At 38.7% G+C, this 21,090-nt stretch overlaps 1 protein-coding gene across 4 annotated transcripts in view; it reads right to left on the reverse strand.

The window, feature by feature from the left end:
* OLA1 (Obg like ATPase 1) overlaps positions 1 to 20,125 on the reverse strand; it is a 105,541-nt gene extending 85,416 nt beyond the window's left edge. The window contains exons 1-5 of one of the 4 annotated variants that reach the window (XM_040069461.2): positions 20,054 to 20,122; positions 19,665 to 19,862; positions 14,560 to 14,759; positions 8,151 to 8,251; positions 6,347 to 6,490 (exon numbers count right to left, since the gene is read on the reverse strand). In XM_040069461.2, coding sequence (XP_039925395.1) covers positions 6,347 to 6,490; positions 8,151 to 8,251; positions 14,560 to 14,592 — 278 coding nt within the window. In that variant the 5' untranslated portion in view covers positions 14,593 to 14,759; positions 19,665 to 19,862; positions 20,054 to 20,122. Of the gene's footprint in view, positions 1 to 6,346; positions 6,491 to 8,150; positions 8,252 to 8,450; positions 8,523 to 12,749; positions 12,769 to 14,559; positions 14,760 to 19,664 lie in introns of those variants that run through there. The other 3 variants (XM_040069460.1, XM_040069463.1, XM_040069462.1) reach the window with 3 other exon arrangements.
* Between the last annotated feature and the right edge of the window lie 965 nt (positions 20,126 to 21,090).

A 21,090-nucleotide genomic window follows, 5' to 3' on the forward strand; every position in this document is an offset into this window, starting at 1 on the left:
CAGAAAAATGCCATTCTTTAAAGCACTTTTCCATTGTCATTTTAAACCGGGTTTTAAGGAAAACAAAGGTGGTGTAAGAAATGCTCAGTGTTCCTCTCTTACCCTCCTGGTAGGATTAGCCTCCCCGCCAGCCATCAGAACAATTCACACTTTCACTACAAAGATGCCACATTAGAGCAAGACAGATACCTTCATATGCAGATGGCCACTCCATCACCAGAATCACCTCATTTGCTACACAATGGAAGGAAAACCCCAGCACATTTCTTTCACAGTTGAGTAATACAAGCAAGAGACCTTTGAAGTGTGTGGGTTTCCAGGGCGCTTTCTCACCTTTACTTTGGGTACCACAAAGCTCACATTCCAAGCAAATTAAAACTATCCCCACTGGCAGACGCCTTCCTAGGTCTAAATCTCTGTTTCCTGGTAGAAAGACGAATACACAGAAAAGCAGAAAAAGGCGCAAGCTAGTCACACTTGCCTGTACTCTGAAGGAAAAGAGTAAACATTATGAAACTAAATAAACAGAGAACACTGCACAGAATGGGGGAAAAGTACTGTATATATTGAATGTGGTTTACTGAAGACTTAACTGCATTTTGCTTTTTTCTTCTCCTCCTCTAAACAAATTAATTTCCATTTCTTAGGATTCGTTAGTCAGCATTAGCATAATGTCACTGAGCCTCAAATGATCATCAGAACAGGTGGCATCAACTGATCATTTGTACAAATCAGCGCAACACCAATCTACCATAAAGCATGTCACACGGATTTATGATGCAAAACAGAGAACACCAAACCCAGAAGTATCTCTGCATTTTAACCACAGGTATAATGCTTGAGCAGGGATTTTTTACCTCACTTCATAAAACAGCAGCACTGAGTTTGTTTTAGTGTACCACCTTCACTGTATGAGCAACCATGCGGTAAAGAGCACAAGACTCACTGGGCCAGACAAAGTACAGTTTTGCAGTCCTGTGGTTAGGGCATTCTCAGGAATAAAAGGCTTACACATCCATAGGGTCACATATTTTGCAGAAAAGAGAAATTCTTCCTTTCTGAAAATTCATACAACTTAAGTAAGAGTCATTTGCTACCATTCACAAATGACCCGAAGTAAAATCAGCAACACAGAAAGAGAACATGTATATTGTAACAATCTCTTTAAGAGCCATTCAACTCTCAGTCTGTCTTCACTGCTATTTTTGGCTCATTTCCAAACAGAAGAGTTTGAAACTCCCTCTTACAGGAGACTGTACTCCCTATTACAGCCCCCACAATCAATCTTGCAAGCAGTTTTGACCAACGTGAGCAAAATCCCTCACCGGGCAGTTAAAGGAATCTGCTTCCAAAGCACTAGGTCCTGCAGATGAACTCTGGTCATTTCTGTGCAAGAATGATTTCATTAATACCATTTTATCCATGGTACTGATAAACAAGACCTGAACCTGATGGCACACGAACCAGAAGCAAAAAATCTGCTAACTAAATTGCACTTATATGAATTATAACAAGGTGAGAGATTCAATGTGCATTACAACACATACTCCGTGTCCTGTACATACCAAACACCTGCACTCTCAAGCTATTCAGTAAGTTATTACACCAACAAAATACAACTTATTAAATTTTGCCTTCTCCCATCAGGCAGAAAAGATGGCTCAAATCACCATCACTTAAGATTTTTCATTCACTGCTGGCATATAAGCAATGCTACAACACACATAACAGCCCAGGTGATTTACACAGGCTCAGACCAAATTGAAGAGCAGGCAAACTCAGTAACACCTAAGGAAAAAGAACATTAACAACAGGATATAGTTACCAATTTCCAGTAATTTTCTGTAAAGGAAATAGGATTCTTTTAGAGATGCTGATATGTTAGAGTCCCAGCCTGCTAAGTTATTGATCTCTCACTTTGAAACTACAGGTGGTTTCCATTTACATAAATGCTCTTTTTAAATACAGACGAAGTCCCACATGATGTCCCATTGCTGATCTGGTTTCTACAAAATACTTTCCAGCAACTGATTACATAATTTTGACTTTAAAACTTTATCATGTATCTGAGTATGCTATCCTACAATGAGTTGAAGGGAACTTCCATTTAATATTGCAGAGGACTCTTGATCTACACAGCAATGGGATTTACTCAGATTTATTTCAGTAACCATCACCTGAGCACTAAAGATCTAAATGAATGCATTTTACCAATCTGCAATGCAACAAAATAAATCAAAGCAATCTGCTGACAAAAAAGACAAAGATCATGAAGTATAATGGACAGTGCTAGAGTTGAAGAGGGGTAGTTGCAATCAATATATTATCCTCCTTTGAGATAACCAAAATTGCTTGAAGTTTGAAAAGGACATCCAAGATAAATATAGTCTAGACAGAACAGAAATGTTTGTGGCAGCGATAAGGTTTGTGTTTGTGAACCTGTGTGCAAGGCAACTCACAGGTGCAAACAAGGAATGAAACAAATACAACTTTTGAAGTTGTTTGATTCATCCCTTCTCTTGACATATTCCTGCTTATAATCTCATTTGATTTTAAGCAAGAGAGGAAGCAGAAATCTAAGACTTTAAAGTCACCTTTTTATTAATATTTTCAGACAGGCTGATTCCTATCAGCCAATGCAGTCATTGGGTGTAATTACTTACAGTTAGGCTGTAGGTTAATTATCTTAGGCTTACAGTGCTTTCCCTGAGTACTTCTTTTAGTTAGTCATGTAGCTTAAAGCAGAAAAAATGCAAATAATTGCAGTGAGGCGACTACTGGGGCACAAAAGAAATGAAATTAAGAGGAAATTGCAGTTTCCTCTACCACCCTAGTAAAAACCATTCTGAGGCTGGACTCCAGCATCACCTGAGGCACATCTGGTCAGGCACAGCACTCTACAACAGTGGCAACAGGCTGGGGGACCTATGGGCTAACAGCAGTGGGTACATACACCCAGAGGCTTTCAAGCTATTCCTGAGTTAGGACACAAATCACTGTTCGAATTACATGAGTTTAACACACTTACACTAAAAAAACAGTTCTAATTTTAGGGTGATCAAGCAACATTTTAATTAAATTTATAACAAAAAATATGCAAGAAAATAGCTTCATTAAAGCTTTTATTAAGTACTAAAAATTCAGATGCACTATACACACAGGTCTGTTTTTGTGTGAGATACCGATCACTCCTAAACACACAGTGTCCCATAAAATATTAATTGCAGTTAATAGGGCAACTCTTTCTGGCTTCCATGCCATAATTTTCATGTCAGGAGCTACTTGTTGAGATGAAAAACATATTTTTTGCATTACAGAATTAGCAGACTTCATCCTCTGCTACCTATTTAGTATTCATAGACAGGTGGGGGGAAATGCACCTTTCTGCTTTAGTTCCTGCTGAAGTGAATCAGTCTACAGAAAATACTCTCTTTCCAGTTACTAAACTGAAACTAATGCAATTAGTCTGTAAATCCTTGCTTGAAAGTACCTGTACTGTGGTAACGGGGCAGGTTGACAACAAAATAAAAAATCAACCATCTCCTTTCTGAGAAAGCTACAGGTGGGCTCAATGTAACAAAGGAGCCTTCACTGAATATTGTATGAAATTTGTAACAAACAAATAAGTACTTTAAATACATAATTAAGTTAGTAACATAGTATAAACAAATACCTTAAAATAACAAGCATTCAGAATTGTGTTTAATATATTAAGATTTCTTCTTATTTTTTTTTAGTATCCACAGTTTCACTTACACCAAGCAAGCAGTAGTAACACTAAAGCTCAAAGAAATCATCCATATAATTTGGCAACAACATAGCAGCTTTTACTGTAAGTTCTTAGAGCCCACCTTCTGTGTACAGTCTATATCATTCAACTTATTTATTGTCAACAGTCACATACATCCCACTGCTGCAGAAAGAAAAAAAGCACAGGTTACAAGTTCTGCCAGTGTAGCTTAATCTATTAAGTACACATTTACCTGAAGGTAACAGTCTCTAAATTTTTGCCTATATGACTTACAAACATTTACATTTCCAATTAATACCAGTCAGCTTTTGGCATAGGCTAACAAGTAAGAGCACACCAGTCCCAACCAAGCTGAGGCTCTCCTCTTGCGGACAGAGGACGGATCTTCAAGCAACAAGCAGTACCTGAAGATCCCAACTCCTCCTCCCGTGGTGCAGAACAGGCACTAACTCCCATCAGCAATGCCCCTGGCAATCCCAGCGCAGGGGGACAGACAGCGACTGCCAGCCCAGCCCTCTCCCCTCTCCTGGCTCCCAGCAGGCACCAAGGCAAGATCACTTTGTCCTGTCACACATTATCTCAGTTTAGACAAAGTCACCCCTTTTTTCTTTTCCCCATCTCCCAACAATGACTGCAGTTCTGTGAAGACTAAGTGTAACGTATGGGAAATAAAAACCCAAATGCTTTAGATTTTGAAAGACAAAATCTTGAGGCTAGACAAGAGTCCAATTTAAAGAGAATTCACTGTTTATAAACATTCTGTGTGCACAGATGGATTACATCTACTAATCCAAACAAGTAGAAAATTACCACAGAACGTATTACATAAAGATGAAGAACAAAATCAAGACTATACAGAGAAATTAAGACATTTAAATCACAATTCAGTAGCCTATCTTTGTGACTACAGCCCTCTTTTCCTGAGTTAGTCTCAGGCAGACAAGCATAAACAGCTCAGTAAGTTAGCTCACTCAAGTGTCCTACTGGACTATCACTAATTATCTCTGCTTTATTACTGTTATGGTGAAATACAAAAATCATATAAGCAGCATAAGTGAACTCAGGAGCTATAACTACCCACTAATGCCCACATCCACTAGCTTTAAGTAACAAATGTCTGTAGAAAGTCAAAAGACCATTCAAATAAAAGCTGATTATCCAGCTTATTATCAAACAGTATATTTACTGAATACAGATTCAGAAAATATACTATTTTCATTAATATTTTAGAGTGATGAGGGGAAAGGGAGGGAAGGAGAATTTGCTAGTCAGAGAACACACAATCTTAGCACTCTCTGTAAAGATAGATGGCCAAGGGTATGGTGAGGGGAGAAGTAATAATCTCTTTGTCACTTCAAGTATTAATTGAGAGTAGCTGTTCATAGCTAAGTGAAAAGAAAAAGAGATTACTGACATGGCCAAAGCACCACTAATAGTACAAGTTAGAAGAAAACTGTCAACAAAACTTAAAAGCCATACCATTATCTCTGCACAGGCAATAGCCTGAAAGCTCTAATTCAGCAGTTTTGTTTTTAAGATCCATGCAGTAACCATCATGCTAAACACTGACTTGAGCAGGTAAAACAAGATAACACGTTATAACAATCCACCTAAACAAACAGCTTCATATTAATGCAGTTACTTAAAAACTTCACAATAGTTACAGATGGAAACAGCTTGCTTAGACCTGAAAATTATGTCAGAAAACGGATTTTTGATTAGCAACTGATCAGTCTTTTTTAACTGTGGGTAAGATCTGGCTCTAAAACTGAGGCCCGAGAGTTGAAAAAAAAGCACACACATGCATGTTAGTTTGCCCTATGATTTATGTATACACACTTGATTCAAGATACCTCTGCAAGTAATTGCAAACTAAAATTAATGAGCCACAAGTCCCTATTTAAGTTTCTGTTTTCTGAAAGCACCTTAAATTTTGCTGCTCAAGCAAAAAAAAGTTCCCACATTGAACATACACAGAAGATTACAGTCAATAGCAAAAAAAAAAAGTGACAAAATTAATACACTCCTAGAATAACGAAGGAATCAGAAGAGATGTACTGTAGGAATATCCTTGGATATACCACAGAACAAGTAGCAGAGCCTATTAAAAGAGAGAAAATCAGGGACAAAAAAGACTGCCCATAAAACTTATTGCCAAATCACAAGATGTAGGGATAATAACAGATATTTGTTTAGCTACCTACAGCACATAAAATTTCTGAATGTTTCAAAGTATAGGGTGGAAATCTTTCAAATGAGAAACCTTATGACAAGTTAGGTGTGTCCACCACTGTTCATTTTCCAAATCTCTTCAGAAGGTCCTCCACCACCTGGGAGCAGCCACCTTCAAAGACAGAAATGCCAAGCACCAAATGGTCCTGAACAATAACTGAGAGCTCCCACATTTATCATTCTTACACAATGAAGGTCACATCAGAGGCATGGGAAAGGTATAACAGGTAGACATATAATTTCACACTCTAAAACAGATGTCAGTAACAAACTTCTAGACATTACAATGCATTAAAACCTTAGGAAAAGTTTTGGTTCAGTAATATTATTTCAGCTACCTAACTAAAAAATATTAAGAATTACCTCGGAGGTTTGTGATACTGGCACAGGAAGTCAAATCGGTCATCTGGCACAGGTACTCGACTCTCATTTGGATCAATAGTACAGAAAGGAAAATTTTCTGCTGCCGCTTGACTCTTTGTTAACACATTGAAAAACGTTGATTTCCTATAAATGACATACAAACATTCTTAAAGTAGTTCAGTTTAGAAGCATTTAAAAGTACTGGGTGAAACCTCATCTTATTCTACCCAAAGCAATACTGAGCTTTCCATTTACTTCAACAGCAGTGACCATTCCCCTGATTCTAGCAGAAGACACGTGCATCTGGACTGCCCCACTGAAACCCAGTGATGTTCACCTCTCTTCCCTGCCCTTTAAAATTCCTCTAAGTATGTTCCACACACGTTAGCAAAAAAAAAAAAAAAAAAAAAAAATTGAGCCAAAAGCAATGTACAGCCCTACTGGCTAGTTCTCATTTTCTTCAAGTAAGGTAGGATGCTTGAAACTTTTTTTTAAAAAAACAGTTTTGCCATGACTCACCCTTTCCACATGTATATTGTTCCTTCAGATTTATTTACATTGTAACACAATTTCTGTATCTAAGCAATAAAAGTCAACAATGAAAAGAGAAAAAAAAGTGACACAGAAAGCAAACCACATCAGTTAATCAATTACAAATAATCTTTTGTGCATATGAAGCTACAGTTATACTTTTCCAAAGTATTTTCATCCTTGTTAAATATCAGTGGAAACAAACCTACAAGTACTGTACCAGGGAGAAAAAAAGAGAACACTTTCACTCAAACCAAGTAACAGATTACTATGTTAGTTGGCATTTATTAAGCCAAAAGAGCGATTCTTGATTTATTAACCCCCAAATCTTCTACAATAAATATTCAGGTTGTTGTTTTTCAGAGCTGCTCTGCAGACAGTCAACATGCTCAAAAGTCATTAACAATTTTCTTTGAAAGTTGCATCATAACATAATTAAAAATGCTATTTATCCCCAGCTGCTACAGCTAATAATTTCCTTTGAGTACATTTTAGCTACACCTTGAAAAATAAAATAAATTATAATGAAAACAGAAGATAGCAATGCTTCCAACTTTAAGACTAGCGTGAAAGTTAGTCCTCTAATTTGATAAAGATTTAAAGATTGAGAATGCTGAGACCTTTTCTTAGTAAATAGGATACACAAATTAATACCAAAAAGTTTCACATGTATATCCTCCAGGAAATCAATTCATCCTCCTCTTCAAGTACAGCTCCTGTGAGGAGCGGTAACAACTACAGATGACAAGACACGACAGTAGTCAATTACCATCATCTCTTCCAAACTGTCGCTTAGGCTTGTCTCACTACAAACTCTGAAGAAGTTCCAAGAAAGAAAGTCCTCTTCACTGCTAATGACACGGAATAATTAACCCCTTCCTGTGCACATCATCCCAAAATATAAAAGGAATTTGTTGTGCACACGTGCCTAAGTATTTGCATGAAAACATGCATTACACATACGTAACAGTGGAAGCAAGGAAATGCAAATGACATAGCGTTCTATAAAACTCAGCAATTACTAAGACTTTTCCTTTCTTTGAACCCTTCGCTATCATCTTGTCCAGACTCGTACACACCTGCCTATCGCTGCCAGTTTTGCGTCGCTCCACCTGCAAGTATTTCCAGCTAAAGATGGAAGTCTATCACTGAGCAGTAAGACTCGTATCCCTCAGCTCGTATCCGCATCTGTCTGCACCCAGAGAGGTTCTGCCCGGCGCAGGAGCAACCGCGGGGAGAGCGAGGAGCCTCCCCGCCCGTCCCCAACACCTACCCCACGTTCGGCAGCCCGACGATCCCGATCTTCAGGGACGTCCCGAACCTTCCGATAATCGGGTGCGACTTAACCCCGTCGCCTCCCTTTTTCGGGGGCATCTGCAAGCACAGAGGAGGGCACACTGAGCTCCCCGCGACACCCCCGCGCACCCTCCACGCCCCGTCCCCTCCCGGCACGGCACGGCGGCCCAGCCGGGGCCTCCGCCTCCCGGAAGCCGAGCAGAGACACCCGCGCGGCGGCGGCGGCCGGGGCCCTGCGGGGCTCCCCGCGGCCGGGCGGGCCGAAGTTCCGGCTCACCTCGGCGCGGAGCCGCCTCGGAGCAGCAGCGCCAGCGGCCCTCGCACGCGGACGCGCCGGCGGAAGAGGCGGGGCCGCCGCGGGGGAAAGGTCGCGGCGGGCGGGAGGGGAGGAGGCCCGGCACCGGCCCCGCCCCGGCAGTGACAGCACAGCACGGCACCGGCGCCGGCACCGGTACCGGCCCCACCCCGGCAGTGACAGCACAGCACGGCACCGGCACCGGCCCCGCCCCCGCCCCGGCAGTGACAGCACGGCACCGGCACCGGTACCGGCCCCACCCCGGCAGTGACTGCACAGCACGGCCCCGGCACCGGCCCCGGCCCGCGGCGGGTAACGGCAGCGGCCAGCGCGGAACGGCGGAGCGCCCGCACTAACGCTGCTCGCAAATGCCGGCGCAAATCACAGAATCAATGAGGTTGGAAAAGACCTCTGAGATCCAACCTATGACTGAACGCCACCTTGACAACTAGACCGAGTGCCACAACCAGGCTTCCCTTAAAACACCTCGAACAACAGTGACTCCACCACCTCCCTGGGCAGCCCATTCCAATATCTAACCGCCTTTCCTGTGAAGAAATTCCTCCCAAGATCCAGCCTAAACCTCCCGTCCCTGGCGCAGCTGAAGAAGACCATGTCCTCCAATCCTGGCTGGGAGAAAAGGCTGACCCACTCCTGGCTACAACCTCCTTCAGGGAGTCGTAAAGAGTGATATGGTCACCCCTGAGCCTCCTCCAGGCTAAGGTCCTGGTCTTCTGTTTGCCAACCCATCAATCCTGCACCAGAGCAGGAAGCATTGGAAAGGTGAAATACCCAATGTCCAGAGACGTGCCATAGGCTTTTTGGGTTCTAAGGAGCGCTGGTGCTTAGGCGCACCACCGGATTTTTTTGCTTATATGGATAAAAAGGTGTATGGTCAGGAGGAGACCCTTGTAAATACATTGTGATTGATTTATAACAATTTACATGGCAAATTAATAAAATAATCCAGGAATAAAATAGGCTATGAAGAACGGACGGAACATTTAGAATCTATGAAAAATTAATTGCAGAAAATGTTACAGAAGTCAGATCAGGAATCTTCAAAAAAATAGACATTTTTTGTAACTTAGGCCCTGCTTTTCTGAACCATTAAAGACAGGCACCATCAAGTGTTACCTGCTAAGAAAATTGAAGGAGAGAAGGCAGTAAAAACTATTCTTATTGCATGCCCTATTTTTAGTCCATAAGATAAAATTCTCAAACCTTGAAGGAGTCAAGGTGAGAATATCATCAGATATGTATAATCTCAATCATAGTGAAAGGAATATAATATTGAACATATTTTTATTTTCTTAAGAAAGGACACTTTTACTAAGCCTAATTTGAAATTATATATAAAAAATGTCTGTTACAACATTTATATTTCAGTGACATGAGATTTTTGCAACAATAATATTGAGGAAGAGAATGCTGTATCTGTTCAGAGTTTTTCTATTCATATATTGATAATAACAATTCTTGCTGGTAATATATTTATGTAGTCTTTCTACTGTCTTAAAATCTATCACTATACACTTGAAAGGGGGGAAAAAAGCATATCTAGTTCAGATTCAGATACAGTTACTTAGTTGTTGAATAAAGCCAGTGTAATACTACACCAAATATTCAGTAAAATTGAAATGAACAGAAATTATTTATAAATAAATTCAGCACAGCCCCTGCATCCTTCACATCTGTAAATTACAATCTTCAGTAATGAAATTTAGTTTCCTTTTCAGGAACAAAGTAAAAACATCATAGTTTCCCGCCCTTCTAAAGTTCAAGACATTTACTTGTCCTGAAAGTGGCCTTTTGCAAAACTATTTCACAGCAACAGTACAGGATGGATCTGTCTAGCTCAATTAATAAGGCCACAAACTTTCTGAAAGACTGCTTTTGGAGAGCTTTTCTGCTTATTAAATTTTCCCAAAATCCAAACATTTCGTCAGACAATTTTGTTGTCCAATCTAGGCGCAACAGCTCTCAGTAGATGAACTTTTTGTCTTCTTAAAATAAAAAAACTTAGCAGTTTGCAAGCACAATACAGGCATAAGCAGTTTGATACATGAAGCAAAGGAGTGTATGTGTGTGTGTTTGTGTATATATATATGCACAAATAATAAAGCCTACTATGTGTATAATTTTGATTTTAGCTGTTGGGGAAAACAGCTGAACTGGAAGAGAAAAAGAAATTTAAATCCTGCCTACTTTTGTTGCTGTACTTCAATGTGACTACATATGGTACCAAAGTCAGTGTACAAAAATGTGCAAGTTTGAATATAAGGTTTTAATTTATGCTCTTCACTTAGTGTACTGTAATAATGGCCTGGTTCTCCTCTTCCCTCCCCCTCCATAGTTCCTATATCTAACTTACTGTTAGCACAGCCACTTCACTAAATGCAGGTAGAGGACTTCAAAGCATTTGATTCCTTTAGCTAGAAATTGACTCATGGCCATGTAACACTTCATCTTACATGCTTTTGATTTCAAGTTGCTTTTAAAGTCAAGGTTTGCTTTATTTGGCAGAATTTTCTATCCAAATCTGTCATAATGCTGAAAACCTCATTTTAAACTGGCATACATAGTTTAAACCATAATAATCTTGACCATATTACATACAAAATGTGTTTTATAAGTTTAACGGAAAAAACCTACAAACATCTAGAAAGCAATCATCTCAATGTCAACTCTCCAACACTGAAGTACAGCACAAATACAGCTTATTGTACACCTGGATCATGTGCAGAAGCCAAACAGCCCTGAGCAACTCTACCTGATTAAAAGCAACGTTTAAGGCACGGTAATAAACCATTTGTTGTTTCTGCCACCAACAGTCTTTGCTTTCTGCTGCCCAGAACATATACTTACAGCAAAGTCACTGCTAACTGAAAAAATAAGCGGTTTTGTAGAACTGAAAAAAGAAAGACAGAGCCTCTGATCCATGCTGTGACCAGGTAATGTTCAGTGCAGCCCAGGGGGTGAAAAGAACACAGCTGCTTTTGTGCTCTTTTCACCCCCTTGTTCTTCTCCACCCCAGCTTGGAATTACCCAGGTCCCTGCCACTTGAAGGGAGCCAGATGATTCCCAGTTATAAATAGACTCAGTACTAAAAAGAAACACTACTCAAGGGCATGGTCTAAACTAAATGGTGTTCATTGAGTTCTGTGAAGTTTAAAGGTAGTCATCACACAGCTGAACTGTGCTTGAATACAATATTTTTAAACATTTATTTGGTAGGGTTCTCTAGTGTTTGTTCTTCTAGCTGTGGATTCAGCTGATTTCAGAGAGAATCTAAACTTCCTCCAATCTTTATACACTTATTTTCATACTAACCTCTGCATTTTATATTTACGCATTTTCCTTCTTTTGTACTGTGATAACTGTCCTTGTTTTAATGGTAACAGATTGTTAATGGTGTTAGTGCAGCTCCAAAGATGGTCAGGACTGCTGTGGCAGCATAAAGCATCTCTCTCACCCCTTTCTGTGGCATCCCAGACTTTGTCAGTCTAGAATCATCTAGTGTAAGTGCAGAAGAGTCTGATCTGCCACATATTATTATTTCTAGATCATAACTCTGGAAATATCAGCTGAATTTCAAAACTTTAACATGGATAATATCACTAACAGGCATAATGCATACTAAGTTGTTCATAGTGAGAATAGTGAAAGACATTTGCTCACAAGAAGAGAGAAAGACAAGAAGAGAGAGGTTCTATAGTAGGACAAATTACCAGTGAATTAGTAAAATTTCAGTTCAAGAATGACAGGTCTACTTTAACCATTTGAGTACCTTAGCAAAATGAGAGTACCACTATAAAATAAAAATATTTTTATGATTAATACTAATAAAAACAGAGAAAAAAATTAAATTGGGACTGATCATGAGGTGAGCAATACTAGGGTTTTTCTAGGCCTCCAAGAGGCTAAGACAATTTTAGCATGACTTTTTTTTTTTTTTCCCAACAAATAAACCATATTACATGAAAGAACTGTTAAAAGAAAATGAAAGGTAGTAGTCTAAGAAAATTATGTAGATTTCACTTTATTTAGTGTGGTAGATGGTAGCACTGAATCATATATTAATCAAGTTGCTTGATACTTGAACAATGAACTATGAAAAAGGAACGTAAGTATTAAATACTTATCATGCCTCAAAGGGTATTATTGAACATGAAAGAAGATCCTCTAATTTATAAGTAGAGAGACTTCTGTCTCTGAATTTGGACTATACCTGTGTACTTCAAAAAAAAGAAAGTAAACAAAAATTCAAAATCAGCCCACCTTGCAAGAATGCTGACTAGGAATAAACCCACAGAAGGACTTATCCTTGAATCAGTTTTTTGCAGTCTTTCAGCAATGTTCAGCTGCCTGGGAGACACCAGCAAGAAAGAAGCTTTAGGGAAAATAAAAACACTTTTCTATAAGTGTCTCTAAACTCTACATTTTGTGTGAGGTACGAGTTTGAAGTTACAAGACCAAAGCTAAAATAATGTAAGTTTTGGTATTTAATACAGATTTTTAACTGTGTGCAATTAAATATCTATGCAAGAAGAGTAGACTCTTGCTAGCTTTCAAAGGCATTTCATCTTTCTCTTCTAGGGCACAAAAATGTTTGTGATGTAACTTCTTAGGATAGGTAGAAGGAATTCATTTATTGAACACAGCAGAAAAATGTATAGAGATCTGGATAATTGAACTTAAAAACATGATCTCAGGGAAAAAGCCGTAAACCTCATTCAGGATCTAATGCAGATTGAGCAGTTATATTCTAGCCTGATAAGATACATTCTATTTTGATGGAAGAACAAAATGAGATACCTAATAAAATATCTTAGTTAGGTGATAATGATACATTTTATTCACTACATATTTGCAAAATTACTGTAAAATGAAAACCAAACAAAATATTGAAGGGCATCATGCAGCAATTCTGGAAGTCTTTTAAGTTTTTTCCATATTATATTTATTCTACCTCTTAACTTCAGATGGTAAAGTATTTTATAACCTGCAAAGTTCAGATAAAAGGGATTAATAATAGTCATCTACATTTCTAGAGGCCTAGAAAAAGAGTTACTTGTGGGAAATGGGACACTGTTTTCAAAATAGCAAAGAATTCTTTACGCTCTGGAAAATCTGCAGCCTTTACCAGGTCATCCAGAGTACGGCTGGATGTGGAGCCTGGTGCACAAAAAGGGGGTGGGACATGTTCCTCTGGGCTTATTCATTAAAGCCCCAAGGCACATCAGCCCTAGAGAGATGGTAACAGGGATACAGACTGCACCTTCAAGATGGGATTGCAGAGGAAAATTTCAGGAGTTTATAACTGCAGTCGGCTAGTTTTGCCTCATGAAGCTATATTGTTTAGCATGAACAGATGAGTGTTTTCCTCAGTCCAATTCAGAAACACTGTCTTAGGTAGCGCTGCACCCCGAGAGAAAGTGGGGTGACAGTTTCTGTTCTACATTAGCATTACAGTGACTAGTGTAAATACAATGGAGATTTATTCTATACAATGCTTCAGTTTACATGTAAATACTATTAGCATATGCTCTTGTGGTTAGAATAAGAATCCAATCATTTCTTTTTCATAACTCAGCTACTATATTACATAAATCCAATAAAAATCAATTTAAAACTCAGATCACATATATATATAATTTTTCTTTAATTTCATGGTAGTGTTCTTATTTATAAGAAAAAGTCACAATGCAATTATGCCTCACTTGTGCGTTCAGGAGAGGATCTCTTAGCTACTTTGTAATTTTGCAATTCTCTATTCAGAAAAGCTTAGAAGCTCAGCAAAGCTTCATTCAACACCAATGTTTTCCCCATAATTTACTTACAAAGTTGTTCCTAACTTTCTGTTCTCAACTGTGCAGTACTCTCATCTGTAAACGTGGGATTTGTCATTTTTTAACTTAGGAAACAACCTGTATATGCACACTATTGGTAGTGCCCGCATAAACCAAGAGACCACAGCAACTGCAGAAACCCTGGCAGTCCTCATCTCTAAAGGTGCCTTGTCACAGCTGCCTTGCATCCACCATCATCTGGCAACAACTGCTCAGCTGCCAGTGCACGTGATACAAACCTGTTCAGCAGTCAGCTTCCCAGGGTGTCCCATGCCCTGTTGTCCTAAAGGAGAGTTACACTCACGTCCAGATGAGGAAGAGATCGCTGTCCTGCCCTGCTAGCTGCTGGTCTGGAGGATGCACACAGCAGAACAGGACTGGGCATGCCAGAAGTGCTTGCTGAGCAGCCAAAGCTTGAGAACACCTCTGCGGAGAAGTTCTGGAAAGACAAAGAAACCCTGTTACCAAACACTAAGAAATTATTTATCAAGTGGTAAAGATTACTATCACCATGTTAAGAAATAACACGTGATCACAGAAATTCTGTTGCTTCACAATTGTGATATTTTTGTGGGTGCAACCAAAGTTTGACTTAACAGCATGACTGCTTGAACACAGATTCACTAGGGATTTCAGAATCCAAATAAATTCTGAGAGAGATTTTTCAGCCAGAGTTTAACTACTGGCTGTCACTATGTAATTTCTGCCCCAATGAAGAAACACAAGAGTATGGCCTACCACAAATAACTGTTTTTCTGCCAAACCTAATCTACACCATTTTTACACTTATTCCAGTATTTTATATCCCAGACTCCCTTTTAACCCAAAACTTTGCTTTACAAAGTATTTTTATTCCTCTCAATAGATTTAGATTATCGCATCTTTACTACAATGTAAAGAAAGGTTTGTGCATTGCCAGCAAGCGCATTGAGAACCCTAAAGTGGAGAACTACTGCTGATCAGCTGTGGGAAGGCACTGAAATAACATCAGTGACCTGCTATGAGAAGAAAGACTTGACCACTCTTGTGACAGATGAAAAAACCCTTAATAGTTTAATTTTTTACATAAGTGAAACAGATGGATAGTATCTCTCTCTTTGTCACACTGAAATTTTTCCTATCACAATGATTGTTCATAGGGAAGAGCAATCTTTATGGGAAAAGGTACTCACTTACTCTGCTCTTGCGCTAAAGATTCTACAATATTTGACACGCCAGTCACAATTTACAGGACTCCTGACAACATCATCCAAGAAATTATACATCTGTGTTGTTCTTTTTTAAAAATCAGGTTTTTAAAGTGTGACCCTTTGTTTCTAACCATAGGCTATCTGATGAGAGGTGAATACAGCTGTCAGCTGGTGTAGCAAAACTTTTTAATGTCAAGAATATGAGAATCTCTGAAAGATCCATGGTCTGTACTCATGGCTGTCTAATACAAGTGGACAGCTTAAGTAATTTAGGAAGAAAAGTTTATTTCCTGATTGCACAGAGCTTTGACTGTCAAGTTATGTATAACAGTTATTCTTTTTTCACTTCAAGGCGGGCAATAATATTTTCTTGTGCATTATATAAACCTAAAGTGGAACATATTATTAAGGATTTGAGGTATCTAGCTCTTTTAGACTGCTTTAAAAAAAAAGTCAAAGACTAATACTTGAAGTTACACAAGATCCCTTTAAGGTATTTGTAGAACATTGGACATGAGAAAATACTCTTCTCTGCTTATTTTCCTAAATATCTCTTCTATGAACCATCCTTTTATAATAAATGCACATGCTGATAAATCTTAAAAAAGAACTATAGAAATATTAATTATGTTGTGATTGTTTATAGTTTTTCCCATAATAACATCTTTTGTGTATTCTGTTCATTTTTGGGAAGGTCTTATGATCTAATCTCCAACCTATTTAAAAGAAAATGCTTTGTGTGCCATTTTGTACTCATGGTCATTTGGAGTTCTATTTCAGTTTCATTAATATTGATGGAACTTGTCTCTGCACTCATTCTCAGCAGATTCTTTGAAATTAATCTTCAGCATTTACCATGATTTGTTTCTGTTTTCTGCTTTATCCCTGAATCCAGCTCTTCTCTAGTTAATTTTGTTTTCTTTATTTTTATCCACTTGCTATGACGGGTCTACTACTTGTGCCACTGTGGTGTGTCAGTCCCTTTATGGGATCCCTGTTTCGTCTCTGCCTTTCACTGTGATTTTCCATCATTATGGGCCTCTTGAATAAAAATGTAGCCCTTGTTTCTGACAAAGTCCATGTTCCTTTTCTTTCTGTGTGATTTTCCATCATTATGGTTCTTAAATTTCTTGAATAATGATATATACTATGAACAAATGCATGAAGCAGTAATGGCTTCATCAGTGTTTTCTAAAATATATCTGCAGCTTTTAGAGCATACAGTGCTACAGCAGAGTCTGTGCCATGTTTGTAAAAGCATGATTTTTAAAGTGCATTTTGTAGGCTGTTGATGACTACACTGCTCTGTATTAAAAATTTACCTTCTTTCAAACATTATTTACTTCTCAAGATAGCGGTTTCAAAAAGATAGTTGAGGAATAAGTATTAGCATTGAACATCTTTTTTCTAAATGGTAAAAACATAAACCCTTTGAGAGGTTTACAGCAATACCACTCTGGTATGAGACTAACAGAATTCTTGTTAGGCGTTTTACTTGAAGGACGTATGAACAGATGTCAGAGTTCTTATTAAAACAAGTCAACATTTTAATTTGAATCAGTATATCATAATAAACAAATAATCAGATTAAAAGTTTTAAAAATACACCTGCAAAAATGTGATATAAGTTGTGTTTCAGTACTAATTAGTTACATTAGAATTATGTCAAATTCATGATGAAAACCAAAAGTGTAAAGACATTTAAAGTTAACATCAGTTCACCAAATTGAACAATGGAAATCTTTAATGTGCCATAATGTAAATTGGGGTAAAAATAGGAATCAAAATATTATAAAATATTTCCTACCTTATTTGATAGTAGTGTCACAGTAACTTAGTCCACAAAGTGCTTTAGTGGTTTAAAAGGGGAAAAAATGTTAATTACAAAACACTGACCAAGTCTATCAATGATTTCAGCATTACTGTTTATTTTTTTAACGTACTCTGTAGAATTATATCCATTAGTATTTCATTTTGGGTAACAGATGGAAAGCTTGAAAGTCTTAAAGATCTGGAGAGGCTTGCAAAAGTAGACCATCATTTCCAAAAACATTTATAATGGTATTTACAATTGGCTACAGTCTCTCCCACCAAAATAAATGGGTCTTGTGGTATTAATTAGAGAAAACCTGGTTCCTATGTGTCCTGTTTCCTTCCATCTGAAATACAAGTACTGAAATTGCTTGAAGTTCTGTAAGAAAGCCAAGCGTGGCTCCAGCTAACCACCCAGGGGCTGGAAACATTGTCTGTCCCCTTCTCACCAGGGCAGCTGGTGGCCTGGAGCAGGTGAGCCACCCACAGAACTCCAACCTGGCACAAAGGGTGACAGCAAGACCAGTGGGAACAGCTTCCCCATAATACTGGAGCAAAAAGAGCAAAGCAGGTTCGACAACGGCAACCAAGATCAGCCAGACATCATTCACTGCCAGAGCAATCAGTAGTAACAAAACAGCGTGTGGTCAAGCCAGGCAACGGAGTGACAATAGACTGGAGAACAGAGCACGTGATCTTCACAGAAGGTCACAGAACTAGGAGCTGGCACACCTACAACCTCACACCTGAGTGTAAACACACCTCTCAACAGACAAGTCCCTAGCGAGACCCTCTCCCACGGGTCTAGTCACAGCACCTGATTCCAGTGACAGTCCTGTCCCAGCACAGGCAGCTGAGCTCCTCCACAGGTGGAAAAAGGTTGTCATGACATAAGTGACTATGCTTCACGCGGGTCCTGACTCAAGCAGCTTTCAATAATCGACACTCCTTACCTTGGTGCCTTGATACAGTTCAGAATGCTTTGCTGTCCCTCTCAGTTTATCTTCCAAAGAATCAATGACTGTTTAATAATGTTTGTATTAATGATTTCTTCTTACTCCATTCCCTTACAATGTGAGCACAGTGCCTCAGTGACAGCTATTTAGCTGCGCTGCTGGTTCAGTGAAAAGCCTTGGGAAGATCGCTAATTTATGATATGTATCTGCCAAATGATGATCCCACTTCAATTTTCTTCCCTCACAGTGTTTTGTAGATTGGAATGCATAGGTAGGTGGCCAAGTTTGAATAGCTGTGTTATGTTAGTTCAGTAACAATGAAGTGTCATTATTTTTGGCGAATGTTAACATGTAACTGGTGTATGGCCTGACAGATGCATCTGAAACATTTATAGACTCTGGAAAAGAAATATACAGTCACTCACAGAGCTGTCTCCAGCCATTCTAATGAGATTGTTTTGCAGCACAGAGTGGAAGAAGACTTAATGGAATCAGTCACAATTTTAGTGGTGCCTCTGCTTCAATAACCAATTTATGTCAATTTGCACCCAATTTTCCTAAGTAGATGGTTGAGAAAAATATTACTATTTTTTTGTCTTCCAGGAAAAAGATACTACTCTTTTTATTTTACCTGGGTTAAGTTATGAAGTCATTTCTCAAATGCAAGTTTCAGTCCATCATTAAATACTAACTTGAATGATTGTTTCTCTTTTCTTAACTCTTAGACTGGAAACATACTTGCCCTCTCAGAATCTGTAAGTTCCAGTCCTCATAATTCTTTGTTTCAGAGCATTACTAGCACAAATAATTTATGACTACTGTCCTGATCAGCTTTAAATCCTATTACAGAAAACAGAAGTTTATAAAATGTTTCAATGTATCCAAGTTGTTTCCAAAGCGAAAGGATAATTAAAACACACAAATTCACACTGTAAAAAATAAGCTAAGAATGAAGAAAATATACTTCAGAACAAAAATAGGGGCTCACACATTCATTGTATGTTTCAATGAATAAAAATCCAGATGACTTCACAGATGAATCTGAGATAAAGTTAACCATTTTCATTGCAATCATCTTTGATACTTCTCACGTTGGCTAACATTTTCTACGTGATCCCAACAGAAACCTGGGCTACTTTTTAAGGCATTCAACAATCAAGGAAGAGTCTATGTCACTGAAAGTCCCCCCAACACAAACCTCAATACACTTAGCGACTCAGATTTCCTCAGAGGAAAACAGCAATCATACTTTGCCTATATCTTCTGCATATTTTTGAGTTATTCATGTGTGGCAACACAGGAAACATCCCATCAGTTCCCTTTCAGTCTCATGGGTCAGGCATTCAAGGGAATTAGCACCAGCAGCAGGAACATTTGAGAACTCACCTGTATGCATGGCAGGGTAAGAACTCCTATTGATTCAGGTGCTTTCAAGCCTCTCCTGTTATTTCTTCTGTAATTTCTGTGGGGTTTTTCTTCAGTGCTTGGTGCCTCGCTGGATTTCAATGAGACTGAAATACCATTTGCCTCAGGAGTCTTTCAAGCTTAAGATTCCCACTTCTCTGGAGAGGTGTACTGTGATGCCTAAGAACAGCATTCAGTCAGAAAAGAGAGGATGGTCACCAATGCAAGTATTCACCTCACTGCTGTGATAACACAGGGGGTAAATGACTCCACAAAACTGAAGCTACGTCTGCTGTCAGATTGACAGCTGTGCTAGCCACAAAACTACCTTTAACAGATTTATTACAAAGAACATGTTGTTTGTAACATACAAAAATCCCAGCCACCTCCCTGGTCTGCATCTGAAACTATGAACAACAGAATAATCATGATACACTATCCACTTCCCAAAGCTATGCAAGGAATAAGGCAATTAAAAACATAATTGGTCTCTTATCTAGCCTTATTACACTTAGCACCTGCTTGAATGCCTTCTGCCCAGCTGAGGAACATCAGGCTGTCTTAGAAACACCCAAGCAAGGGCTTCCAGGAAACAAACAAAGCTCAAGAGATCTTTGGCCTAGAAAAGTAAATCTAGGAAGCTTCTCTAGTGTTTCAGGAAACTACAAAATTAGTGAAAACCATTAATTGCACAAGTGACGTTCTGTGGATGAAACTAGTTTTTCAGAAAATATCGAGAGGTTCTTTTAGAAATAATCAGCAGTCCGTGACTGACAAACAGTGCCTGGAAGACACTACGTCCAAGAGTATAACATGAACAAATGCAATCTATTTACCAAATAAATATTTTCTGGTTGGACTTTTTCTTACTTCAGAGGTCAGTTTCATATCAATACTATCTAGTATGCCACTAGATTGTTGTATATAATATCTAGCATTATATGCAATGCACTCAGTTTATAAATTAATTTTAAAAGTAGTTTTACTTCTTTTATTTTCTCTACTTAAAATTGAATAAATATATATGCAGTCCATATTCAACTTGCACAGAACTCAAACATCCCCCAGAGTTGTGACTTCAACTTGAAAATAATAAGCACATGTAGCATTTTGAAGGAGGGAAGAAAGGTAAACCAATCACTTAATTTTTGATTTTTGAAATCTCTAGGGAGAGCTGATACGTCCTCTTTAAAAATTTCTGCCTTCATTGAATTTGTAAATACGCCTGGCTGCAGCTACAAGTGGGATGCAGAAGCTGCAGGATACTGAAGCCACTCCCATAACATTTAAGTGAGGATGTACATCAAACCAGGAGATTTATAGTAATCCCCTGCTATTAGACACACTTTTCTTGAAAGTGTGAGTTCCCCTATTAACTGCTCAGCAGGGGACTCCATTTACCCTGCAA

The sequence above is a fragment of the Hirundo rustica genome, chromosome 7 (genome assembly GCF_015227805.2).
Source record: "Hirundo rustica isolate bHirRus1 chromosome 7, bHirRus1.pri.v3, whole genome shotgun sequence".
Taxonomy (NCBI): Eukaryota; Metazoa; Chordata; class Aves; order Passeriformes; family Hirundinidae; genus Hirundo; species Hirundo rustica.